Here is a 13501-nt window from a genome sequence, read left to right on the forward strand (position 1 = left end):
TCTGCATACATTATTTAGCCATAACTGAGGACTTAACACAGAAAAAGTTTGTCTATAAAAAAATTGCCTGGCCTCGACCATTGCTGCGCAGCAGCAATAATTATTATGTTATTATTCCAAACAGTGTAGAGATGTTTGTATTAAAGGCTTATTGTGGCGTAAATTTAACCCATTGTGTAATCTATTACATTATAAATGTAGATGTTTGTGTTAAAGCTCCATACAGTATAAAGGTAGATGTTTGTGTTAAAGCTCCATACAGTATAAAGGTAGATGTTTGTGTTAAAGCTCCATACAGTATAAAGGTAGATGTTTGTGTTAAAGCTCCATACAGTATAAAGGTAGATGTTTGTGTTAAAGCTCCATACAGTATAAAGGTAGATGTTTGTATTAAAGCTCCATACAGTATAAAGGTAGATGTTTGTATTAAAGCTCCATACAGTATAAAGGTAGATGTTTGTATTAAAGCTCCATACAGATCTTCCATCAGACTGATCAGTTTCTCTGTTGAAGCTTGACTTTAGACTTGGTGACTTGGGTCCTGATCAGGACTCTGCAGTGACTCCGTCCTCCACCTCCAGCTGCTCGTTACCCACACATTAACAACAGCTGCCGACCTTAATGAGGCCGTTAAATAAAGTCCAGTCAGCTGGAACATGAACAGTGTTGGACACAAATATTAACACGGTTTTAAACAGTGAAACGCTGATGACAGCCCGGTGACCGCAGACTTCACTTCACCAGCTGCACCAGTGCATTGTGGGATTTATACTTGGCCAAACACCGCTCCGATGCATATTAATGGACAATTCCAGTCAAATCCAACCTGGGGCTCTAGTTTCTAATATTTTAGCTCTAACAGAATGAATGTTTAGATTTTCTTTTTCTCCTGCAGTTTTAGAGGTAAATTCATGCAAAACCACTGATGCATCACGTTGCCTTCAGGGACAGTTTTTCATCAACAGTCTCTGTATTTCCCTCTAAAACAACTCTGTCTGGTAACGTTGTGTTATTATCTCATAGCGTGGTGAATGTGCAGCTCACAACTTGTGCACCAGAGCGTTGGCGGTGACACAGGAGTGGATTTTCATTTTCACTCTCATCCCATCCCACTCCCAGAGAAAAAATCCCATCCCATCCCAATCCTGTAGAATGACTCCCGATCCCATCCCGCTCCCACTCAAAATTACTCCCACTCCGATCCTACTCCTGTTTAAAAAAATTTTTTTTCATTAATAAGTTAGTCACTTTCACTTTCCACTCTCATTAACCTTTGCAATATTTGCGTCTGGCGGCGGCGGCGGCAGCAGCAATATAGAGATGTTCAGATACGAGCGGACTTTTTTTTCGACTTGAGCAAGTGTAAATATGGGGATAACCATATGTTCACCTCCGAAATGACAGCTGGACTTTTAGGGCTTTTACCTGGGCTGTCAGGGCTTTGACCTGGGCTTTTAGGGCTTTGACCTGGGCTTTTAGGGCTTCTACCTGGGCTTTTAGGGCTTCTACCTGGGCTTTTAGGGCTTCTACCTGGGCTTTTAGGGCTTTTACCTGGGCTTTTAGGGCTTCTACCTGGGCTTTTAGGGCTTTGACCTGGGCTTTTAGGCGAGGGATCCTCCAGGCAGGGACTGCTTTCACTGACTGATACAACGGTGGGAGAAAACAAAACAGCAGCCAAAGCTGTATGTGGTTCACAATCGCCCAAACACTTTCAGTTTGACAACGTTTCATGACCAGTGAGATGACCTAAGTCTTCGTGGGTTGATAGACGGTAAAATTACCGGTCCTTACTGCTGCTCTGTACATTGTCCAGTCGTGTCGTTGAACAGATGTTTTATCCTCCTGCGCGAGTCACGTCACTGAAAACTCTGAATGATCTTTGTGACTTCTTCTCTCTATTATCTCAGAACAGTTTAATGATATTTCCTTTGAAATCGATACCAAATACTGCCAGGAGCATGGCTGGGAGTGAAAGCTTGCCCGCCGTAGCAACAGTAACCAAGGGGGCGGGGCTTACGCGAAGGGTCAATTGACGCGATCGCTCGCGCGCACAAAATAGACTGTCAAATAAACGTGGGATTCTTGTCAGAAGGATGACGGCTGGAGTCACAAACTGCTGTTAATCCGTGCATTTATTTACAGTGAACAAACAAACAAACAAACAAAAGTGTCTCTTAGAATGCTCAAATCACAATTCACACCCACAATGTGCTGTCTGTGGCGTGAGTCACTGTTGGCCGGAGCTTTATATACCCTATGCCCCTCCCCAGACCAACCAAATCCCAATTAACTCACAAATTACTATTCTGCTTCACCAAACTACTTCTGCAAAGGCCCCACAATAGACCCACAAAACAATATACATTAGGGGTGGGCAAAAATATCGATATGGCAATATATCGCGATACGATATCGATATTCAATATTTAAATATCGATTTTTTTTTTCAAATTCTTTTTTCAAATAATAAATCATGTTTCAGACATAAAACCAGTATAAAATGGCATGGATAATTTGTATTACATTGTTTTGACTCAGTTTGTCCCATAAATTATCCCTATCATCTGATGTACACACAACTCGGATTTTAAGATGCATAATGCCTTTTACATTTTTCAGTGAACTATGTAGAATATCGTACAATATCGCAATATATCGCAATATATCGCAATATATGGCAAAATTTGGATATCGCAATATTGTATCGTATCGTGACTCAAGTATCGTGATGCGTATCGTATCGTGAGGTCCTTGGCAATACCCACCCACTATCAAACATTATTCCATCAATCATAAATCACCAAAAATAAGCAGTTAATATTTAAAGGTCAAGGCAAAAACCCCCCTACCACTCAGGGAATAGTGGTATCAACCTGCCCAACCGGTAGCTGCCACCACCATATAAGGCAGCCCCCTTCAGGTGCTCTGGTTAGCCCCTAGGAAGAGAGGAGGAGAGGACCACAACACCCAACGGTAACACATAACTGAATAAACCTTGAATAATAACGAAACTCTGTGTGTGTGGTACATTTCTTTTATGTTATTGTAGGGGAGGTGTATGGAGTTTAAATGAATGTCCGGTGTGGTGCGTGCAGCACTCACCACGGAAACAGAGGGGAAACATTTGTTAACCTATGAACCAGAGCTTCACCACGTGCCCCCTTTATACAGTGACGAGGCCTTTGTCACATAATAGACCAGACGCCCAAATGATCGCTGCAAATAGTTTTGACTCACTGAAAGATGACTACAAAAATGGACGCGTCAGATGATTTATGGTATCAGATGTGTTATTGCCAGTCTCTAACTCTCCCCTTCACTGCTTTTGTTTAGATCTTATATGACTATATCTACTTGTGTAATTTATTTATTTATTTTAAATTTTATTTTATTGTTTATCTGTCTGTATTTCGTTTACTTACTCTTTTATTTTTTATTTATCAATTCCTTTTTAATTATTATTATTTATTCATTTCATTCTTTTCTTTTCTTTTCTTTTCTTTGTCTTTTCCTTTCTGATGCTTTTTTTTTTACTTTTGGGGTAAGGACAGTCATGAGCTAAGTTTACATTTGGGTTTGGATGGTGGCTTGTTTTTCTTTCCGTATCGATATGTGAATACAGAGAGCACTTGTATGTTGTCGATGTTTTGTTCGATAAAAATCAATAAAATCTATTGAGAAAAAAAAGGGAAAAAAATAAATAAAAAATGGACACGTCTGTCCTTTTTGGTTGTTTAACACGGCTGAAAATCATCATCTAGTAATGGCGTTCCCGCTCCTGCCCGCTCCCGTTACAGAATTCAGTTCAAAATCCTCTTAATCACATACAAATCTCTTGATGGTCTAGCTCCACTGTACATTTCAGAACTCTTAACCCCGTATTTAGGATCAAGATCCCTCAGATCTGAAAATCAGATGTTGCTAGTTGTCCCACGTTCGAAACTCAGGACTAAGGGAGATTGTGCTTTTTCTGTTTTAGCTCCATTGCTGTGGAACAAGCTCCCCTTCGGCATCAGATCAGCTGAGTCTGTGCATCATTTTAAAAAGCTTTTAAAAACCCACATGTACCGACTGGCTTTTGTGCAGTAATTTAAATGTTTTTTGTTTTTTTTCTATTGTCTTATCCACTTCCACTATTTTATCTTATGCCTGTTCACTGTTTTTCTGTATGATGTTTTCTTACTTTCTAATTGCTTTATTATTTCAATGATATTGTATTTGTATTTTGTGAAGCACCTTGTAACCTTGGTTTTGAAAGGTGCTATAGAAATAAAGTTTATTATATTATTTTTTTTTTTATTCCCATCCCGTCCCAATCATGGGATTAATAAAACTTTGACTCCCATCCCGCGGGAATCCCACGGGAATCACGTGACCCGCAGGAATTCCCGACAAATGTCATCCTCTAGCGAGTCTAGCGCGAGGTCAGGTCTGCTCCGCCGGCTCCTTGATCCACAGGTATCCCACCTGGGTGCCGAAGTTGGGTCCGTCCCTGACGTGGGAGAAGAAGAGTTCCGGGTGACAGGAAGTGCAGGGCGTGACGGGGGGGCGGTCCGTCACCGTGTGGTCGTGGATGTTTTCCGGTAGGACGCCACCTTTCTGTAGGAGGAGCCTGTGGTGGCGGGAAAACAAACACATGATGTAATCTGACTTATAAAACGGAAAGGTGAAACCCGGCAATCTGATTGGTTGTTAGCCGTGGTATAATGAGCATATACCACGGCTACTATAGAGAGCCTAAGCGGAAGCAGGAAGTAACGTCGCCATGGGAACTCAACTTGGAAAAAGTCTCCATGTATTTTTTTCTCATGGCACAATTCAATCGGATCACGAAATAAAACTTTGACTTCCGTTCTCTTACATGGAGACTTTTTCCGAGTTGAGGACCCATGGCGACGTTACTTCCTGCTTCTGCTTCGGCTCTCTATTCTAAAGCCTTATCACAGCGTAGGCTATCACTCCGCCTCCGGCACGTATGACTGGTATGAATGGAAGTTGTTGTCGTCATGTATCCATGACAACGGACTGTTGCAGTCCGTAGCAAAAGACAGTCGATGTTTTTACGATGTTAAAAAATGTAGTAAAGTAGTGTAATTGACATGTTGAAGGTGAACTTTCACCTCCAGAGGGTTAACAATGGTAGAGGGGACTGAGCAGTGACAGAGGAAAAGACCAGATGCAGAGCTACTTGGAGCTAACGCCTAGTGAAGCTATTTTATTGGATAATATGTATTTCTGGTTGAATAAAACTACATGAAATTGATTGCGTATTCCTCTTTCATATTGACATTGACACTGCAAAAACTCAAAATCTTTCCAAGAATATTTGTCCTTTTTCTTGTCAAAATGTCTCATTTCTAGTCAAAACTAATCTCTTTCCACTTTAAATAAGACTCATCACCTAAAAATTAACTTGTTTTTAGATCATTTTCACTTGTTTCAAACTAATATTCACTTGAAATAAGTAGAGTAAAGTATTTTGTGCTTTTAATAAGAAAGAAAAACTTGCTCCACTGTCAGATTTTTCTACTTATTTCAAGTGAAAATTTGCTTGAAAGAAGTAAAAAGTGTCTAAAAACAAGCTACTTTTTAATGTGATGTTTCTTATTTTGAGTACAATGAGATTTGTTTGGACTAGAAATGACATTTTGACTAGAAATAAGACAAATATTCTTGGTAAAATATGTGAGTTTTTGCAGTGTATTGATAAGCGGCGTGCGACCTGTTGGCGAGGCGGATGTCCAGGTGCGGTCTGGCCGTCTCCGGGTCCCGGACGCAGTCTGGGTGGATGCCGAGGAAGTCCAGCGCCTCCGGTCGGTCCCAGGCGAAGCAGCACGGCCCCACGGACGGCCCCACCGCCACCACGATGTCGCTCGCCCGGCAACCGAACTCCGTCACCATGGCCTCCACCGTCGCCATGGCAACCCCCATCAGGGTCCCTTTCCAACCTGAGGAGGAGTGAGCAGCAGGAAGCGATGAGGACAGACTCAGCACTGCAAAAACTCTACATCTTTCCAAGAATATTTGTCTCATTTCTTGTCAAAATGTCTCATTTCTGGTCAAAACTAATCTCTTTCCACTTTAAATAAGACTCATCACCTAAAAATTAACTTGTTTTTAGATCATTTTCACTTGTTTCAAACTAATTTTTACTTGAAATAAGTAGAAAAATCTGCCAGTGAAAGCAAGTTTTTTGTGCTTGTAATAAGAAAGAAAAACTTGCTCCACTATCAGATTTTTCTACTTAGTTCAAGTGAAAATCTGCTTGAAAGAAGTAAAAAGTGTCTAAAAACAAGCTGCTTTTAATGTGATGAGTATTATTTTATGTATAATTAGATTTGTTTTGAGTAGAAATAAGACAAATGTTCTTGGTAAGATGTTGAGTTTTTGCAGTGTTTCACCTGCGTGAGCGGCTCCGATGACCTTTGACACCGGGTCGGCGAACAGCAGCGGCATGCAGTCGGCCCCCGGCGCCGCTATGACAACGCCCCGCTGATTGGTCACGATCCCGTCGTAGCTGTCAGGCTCAGACTTCCCCATGACCCAAACATCTGCGCCGTGGTTCACCTGCAGGAGACAGGTAGATACAGGTAGATACTAGGGGTGGGGCGATACGCTTTTCTCCCGATTCGATGCTTATACGATTTTTTGGATGGTGATTTGATTTAAATTGTGATTCTATGATATTGCAGATTCTCTCGATTTTTTGTCTTTAGCATTTTTAACATTTATCTGCACACAAATACTGTAGGAGCCTATAAATTAACATACTCCATTATAAAGTGAACTTAAACCCTTTTCAAAACCTGGACTCTCTGTATGTAAAAAAGGCGAACAAATGCACATTGCACAATAGTATTTAAAAAAATTCAAAAAAAATAAATAAATCGATTTTTGAAAAAAAAAATCGATTTAAAAATCGGCAAAAAAGATATCGCGATATTTATGTGAATCGATTTTTTCTCCCACCCCTAATAGATACATACAGGTGGACACAGGTAGATACTAGGGGTGGGCATTGCCAAGGACCCCACAATACGATACGCATCACGATACTTGAGTCATGATACGATATGATATTGCGATATCCAAATTTTGCGATATTCTACATAGTTAACTGAAAAATGTAAAAGGCATTATGCATCTTAAAATCCGAGTTGTATGTACATCAGATGATAGTGATAATTTATGGGACAAACTGAGTCAAAACAATGTAATTCAAATGATCCATGACATTTTATTGTAACTATACAAGCGCAAGTTACAACAACATATTTGCATGAACGACACACTGTCTGAGGTAGCAGTACAGTGACACCTCGCGGAGCAGAGGTGCAGAAGTCGTACTGGATTTACATCTGAAACATGATTTATTATTTGAAAAAAATCGATATATTGAAATATCGATATCGTATCGCGATATAAAATATCGCGATATATTGCCGTATCGATATTTTTGCCCACCCCTACTAGATACAGGTAGATACAGGTGGACACATGCTGCGTTCAAGACAACTCGGAAGTCGGAAAAAAACTAGCTCCGAGTTGTAAAAAATTAATTGAACTGCGTCGAACTCGGAAATTACAGGTCGGGAACTCGGATATCATATCAGAGCTCCGACTTGACGTCACGACAACATCAAAACATGGCGTCCCTCGTCTTAAACGGTTAGAATTTAGACATTTTAAGTTGTTTGTTGAGGTTTGAATGCATATTTTTGTGTATTATTGCAGTAGCCTCTATGAAATACGTTTATATTAAGCTGTGATTGTTGTATGGTGTGAAATTGTGTTTCCTCGTATGTGATGAAATAAGGTTTAACTGTTGTCAAGGCTGTAACATTATATGTGCACTCATCTGCAGCGCCTCCTCTCCTCCAGAATAAACATCATTTACTGCTGCATTTATTTTTCATATTCAGCGATGAGCCACAATACGACAAACTTCCTTCAGGTATCCAGGTTTTTTTCTTCCGAGTTCCTGCAGCGTGAACGCAATGATGTCGGAAGTCGGAAATTTCCGAGTTGGGAATTATGACCTCCGAGTTGTTATGAACGCAGCAACAGGTAGACACAGGTGCACTGCAAAAACTCAAAATCTTTCCAAGAATATTTGTCTTATTTCTTGTCAAAATGTCAAATTTCTAGTCAAAACTAATCTCTTTCTGCTTAAAATAAGACTCATCACCTAAAAATCTACTTGTTTTTAGTTAATTTTTATTTGTGTCAAACAAATTTTTACTTTATAAATAAGTAGAAAAATCTGCCAGTGAAAGCAAGTTTTTTGTGTTTGTAATAAGAAAGAAAAACTTGCTCCACTATCAGATTTTTCTACTTATTTCAAGTGAAAATCTGCTTGAAAGAAGTAAAAAGTGTCTAAAAACAAGCTGCTTTTAATGTGATGAGTCTTATTTTAAGTGAAAAGAGATCAGTTTTGACTAGAAATTAAATTTTTACAAGAAATAAGACAAATATTCTTGGAAAGATGTAGAGTTTTTGCAGTGTGGACACAGGTAGATACAGGTGACTCACCTTGACCAGGTGCAGCGGTTTCGGGTGGAAACCGGCGTGCAGGGCCAGTCGGCGTCTGTTCTCCGTCACCACGGCGACGGGGTCTCTCCGCCGGCTGCTGCTGAACAGGTTCATGGAGGACAGCGTGGACACGTAGGACACGCCGCCCGGACGGGAGCTGAAGCCGTGGCCGAAGCAGTCTGACGGACAGAGTCGTCATGACGACACACTCACACCAACGGCCATTCATAAAACTAACGGAGCTGCTTCTTTAATTTTACTTTTTGCCAAATACACACATGTAAAGTTTAAATAAAAAAAACTAATTCAGAGTTTGAACAGTTTATCTCAACTCTGTCCTGTCTACTAAACAAACAAGCTGTTAAAACTACAAACATATGTACTAATATAATGTCTTTAATTGATATGTAAGCTTTATTCTTTTTCATTTAAGAATTCATCTATTTATTTCTTTTTTTTGTTAGGCAGTTTTCTATATTAGCTTTTGCATTGTTTACAGGTTTTTCTCGTTATTTTCTTCATTTACTTTGATTATAACTGTATAAAGCTGAAACTACAGCCTGATGATCACTTGCAGTTTCTTTTAAATTCTGTTGATCAGTTGCACTGTCCAAATGAACCAATAAATTAAATTAAATATCAATAGATTATCACAGTAGAGCTGCAACAACTCATTGATTAATCGAACAATAATCGATTATTAAATTAATCATCAACTATTCTGATAATCTAATAATCAGTTTGAGTCGTTTTTTGAGTAGAAAGAAAGTCCAGATTCTCTGATTGCAGCTTCTTCAATGTGAATATTTCTGGTTTCTTTGTTCCTTTCTGACAATAAACACGTTGTCTGGTGGTTTGAGAAACACTGACTGATGTTTTTCAACAGCTGATCGATTAATTGTATAAATTATCGACAGATGAATCAATAATGAAAATAATTGCAGCCCTAGATCACAGTTAAATTAATAAATACATAAATAAATACAATTAGTTAGTAAATTAGTATTAGTATTAGTATAATAGTAGTATTAGTAAATACATTAGTTCTTGATGAACTAATTAAACTCTAAATCACTGATCAGATGTTTTTTTATGAGTTTAAAATAGAAATCAGATATTATATGCAGCTATGAAAGACAGAAAAACCTTGGAATATTGTAAATTATTACAAACAACTATATGATTTAATAACACTTATAATATATACCTATACTATTAATACCCCTTTCTATGTATATATGTATATAGTTTTTGTTTTTGTTTATTGTTTGTATGTTTGTATGTATCCTATATATATATATCTCTTAATAAAAAAAAATAAAAAATAGATACCTGGGATCAGTGTTGAGGTCAGCACGGTGACGTCACCTCCCAGCGCCGGGAGCTGCTGCAGAAACGCTGCCACCTCCTCCTGCACAAGGAGACATTTAACATTTAAAAACCAGACTGGATGTGTGTTGTAGATATGTTTTACCTCGTCAAAAAGAACATTTCAGATCCACAACTACGTTCTTCCTAGGACAAATGACGTCACTTTAACCATTCATGTGTATGGGGTTTGTCATTACAGATATCTACAGTTCAGTTGCAGATATCCACTATGTGAATTACAGATATCTGTAACTGAATTACCACTAGTACTAATTCCAGTTTAAGATATCTTTAATTCACCTCAATTAAAGATATCTACATGTCCCTTTTCAGATCTCTTAAAGGGATAGTTCAACATTTTGGCAAATTGGCCCATTGCCATAATCCCTATAGTCTTAGCAGTAGGTTCGTTACCTTTAATTGTCGGTGCAAGCTATTTTTAGAACGGTGGAGCAGAGCCGTGAGCTGCTCAGAGCTACGCTACAGAGGCTCATTATGGGATTTCTTGGTTTCCCTCATCAAACTCATCAAATACACAATCCAACAACTCCACAACGCTCTGGTGGACAAGTTGTGAGCTGCACATTCACCACGCTATGAGATAATAACACAACGTTACCACACAGAGTTGTTTTAGAGGGAAATACAGAGACTGTTGATGAAAAACTGTCCCTGAAGACAACGTGCATCAGTGGTTTTGCATGAATTTACCTCTTAAACGGCCCCGTCTCGTAACGTTGTGTTATTATCTCATAGCGTGGTGAATGTGCAGCTCACAACTTGTCCACCAGAGCGTTGTGGAGTTGTTGGATTGTGTATTTGATGAGTTTGATGAGGGAAACCAAGAAATCCCATGAGCCTCCGTAGCGTAGCTCTGAGCAGCTCACGGCTCTGCTCCGCCGTTCTAAAAACAGCTTTATCTGGTTCTATATTCCCAAAAAAAAGAAGAAAAAAAGGGATATTTTAGATAATAATAGTGTATAAGAGTCATAAGCGATATAATCGGTAACTGGGGTCCACCTTCTCATAAAAACAGGTACTTTTAGCTGTAATTGGGCAGTCATATATTCCATCATGTAGACACGTTTTACTTTCTGTAACCACTGAGTGATCATGGGGGGGTCAGTCTTCATCCAATTTATAGAAATCATTTTTCTTGCAATCATCAACAAAATCAAACTTAGCTTTTAAATGTTAAATCCTCTTGCTGCCATACCTGGACTTGTTCTTCTTCGTCATCAGGTGAGTCCGTGTGGGCGGGGCCTGGGCAGCTGGGGCAGGTGACGTCATCCTCCTCGGCCATCACGCGGTAGTGGAAGCTGTAGAGTCCGGTGAAGAGCAGCCGCTGGTACCGGAGCAGCGCCGCGCGGCCTCGCGCCGTGGTCCGGACCCGCACCGAGCTCAGCTGCAGCCGGTCCACGGTCTGCTTGAACCGGAACAGACTCTCCGCCGTGGAGCCGCAGTCCAGGACCTGTTGCGGAAATTTGTTAGGCAAGAAGATCTGAAATAAAGATGTTGAGATCGACTGTCTTTTAAAGGGATAGTAGCATTTTTTTAAAGTGGGGTTGTATGATCTACAAATAGCCCCTAAGTACTTTAATTGCAGTAGAAGACTCTCTGCACTCCTCCCGTTAGCAACGCCAGCCCATAATAGCCCTGCCCAGAGATTTACAACATACAGTGTTGTGAACAGAGCCAAAGAAACGGCCTATTTTCACGGCCTAAAAGAGGTTTTACCTGAAAAAAAATACACAGTTCCATTGTTCGCTATAATATATTTTTTCCAGCCCTTCAAAGTGCAGGAAAAACACAGTTTTTATTTGGACCTAACCAACTCACGTATCCCTCCGCCCAGGGTTAGCGCCCGCCGATCAGCAGTTGGTTAGGTCCAAATAAAAACTGTGTTTTTCCTGCACTTTGAAGGGCTGGAAAAAATATATTATAGCGAACAATGGAACTGTGTATTTTTTTTCAGGTAAAACCTCTTTTAGGCCGTGAAAATAGGCTGTTTCTTTGGGTCTGTTCACAACACTGTATGTTGTAAATCTCTGGGCAGGGCTATTATGGGCTGGCGTTGCTAACGGGAGGAGTGTAGAGAGTCTTCTACTGCAATTAAAGTAGCCTACTTAGGGGCTATTTGTAGATCATACAACCCCACTTTAAAAAAAATGATACTATCCCTTTAAGGGTTGTATTCTTTGCGAAGAAGGTTCTCAGTCAAACAGAGTGCAACGCAGTCTACAAAATACAAACTACCAGCAGAACTGAAATCAGCCCCAACTGTCAGCACTTTTAAATCCAGGTTAAAAACATTTCTCTTTTCACGTGCTTATAGCTGAGAACTTAAAACTTTATCTATTTTATTTTATTTTACTTTTATTTGCTCTTGCTTTTAACTCTGTTTTTAGTGTTTTGTTTGTTTTTATTCTGTTTTATGCTTCTTTTTTAATGTTTTGTCTTTATGTAAAGCACATCTTGCTGAAACAGATTACAATGTAACACCCAGGTCAGTAACAGGCTTCAAATACAAGAATCAGGCGATGTGAGGTGAGAACAAGCACAACATGTACATATCTCTATTGTATCAGACAGAGAGCACAAAACAAAACTATGAATAAACAAGTAGCTACACGCTAAACATTTCTATTACAGACCTGGACCTGCTCAGCCCCGCACCCAGAGCTCAGGAGGAGCGGATCCGCGGAGCCGCTGGTGTCCCGGGGGGGCAGCAGCAGAGCCACATGGGGGGCTGACTGGGACTCGGACCGGGTCTCCTCCTGCAGAGCCGCGCCGCAGCAGGCGGAGCAGCAGCCGCCGTGCAGCAGGTCCAGCAGCACGGCCTGAGGCATCGATCAGCTCAGTGAGGACTGAGACCGGATCAACAGGTCTCTACAGTCTCTAGTCTACTACAGTCCGGGACTTCCTGCTCTGTGCTGCTGCAGCGAAGCTCCGCCCTCAGAGGAAACTCCAGCTGTCACGGTGAGGAAACTCTCCGCCTCAAAGTGAAACCACTTCAATGGAGGATAAACCAACTCAGAATGTTTAAAAGAAATCTTTGCATTACATGAAAAACAAAAATGCCCTGAGGTGATTTTCTTTGCTGGACTTATGTACTATTGTGGACTGAGACTCTCACGTCGTCTTTTCTTTTCTTTTTGTTCTTGATTGATCAAGATGCTGATTCAGCACTGTGCATTTATCTGTTAGCAATGTGCCTTTAATGTCTGTATTTTGAAGATACTTAAATAAAAAAAATTAAAAAAACTCTCCGTTTCCTCCTCCACTGCTTTTTTTTTTAAACTTTATTTATTAATAATTATATACATAACAAAAACTGTCAAGCCAGGGGAAGAGAGAAAATAGCCTAAATAAAGGTATAAATATACAAAGAGAGAGAAAGAAAAGAAAAAGAAAACGTATTGATTAAATAAAAATTTCTGCAAAATAGAGTTTGTTTTTAAAGCTTTTGGAAATTGAAGTCCATTAATGTCGGTGCTGTATTGATAAAGTTCCTGTAAAAAAAAAAGTGTAAAATTTGGTTTGCTGTTAGTCCATTTTTTTTGTGTATGTGAAATTTACCTAAATATAAAACAAGTTG

At 39.8% G+C, this 13501-nt stretch overlaps 1 protein-coding gene across 1 annotated transcript; it reads right to left on the reverse strand.

Annotated features, from left to right (window-relative positions):
- Positions 1-2827: 2827 nt before the first annotated feature.
- On the reverse strand, positions 2828-12774 carry lacc1 (laccase (multicopper oxidoreductase) domain containing 1). Its single transcript, XM_083996425.1, has 7 exons — positions 12558-12774; positions 11120-11374; positions 9865-9943; positions 8533-8711; positions 6402-6567; positions 5723-5948; positions 2828-4612 (listed from the first exon to the last, which is right to left on the reverse strand). The coding sequence occupies exons 1-7, from the start codon at positions 12750-12752 to the stop codon at positions 4426-4428; spliced, it is 1287 nt and encodes a 428-aa protein (XP_083852551.1). The 5' UTR covers positions 12753-12774; the 3' UTR covers positions 2828-4425.
- Positions 12775-13501: the final 727 nt, after the last annotated feature.

Source organism: Trachurus trachurus (assembly GCF_905171665.1).
Source record: "Trachurus trachurus genome assembly, chromosome: 21".
In the NCBI taxonomy this organism is placed as follows: domain Eukaryota; kingdom Metazoa; phylum Chordata; class Actinopteri; order Carangiformes; family Carangidae; genus Trachurus; species Trachurus trachurus.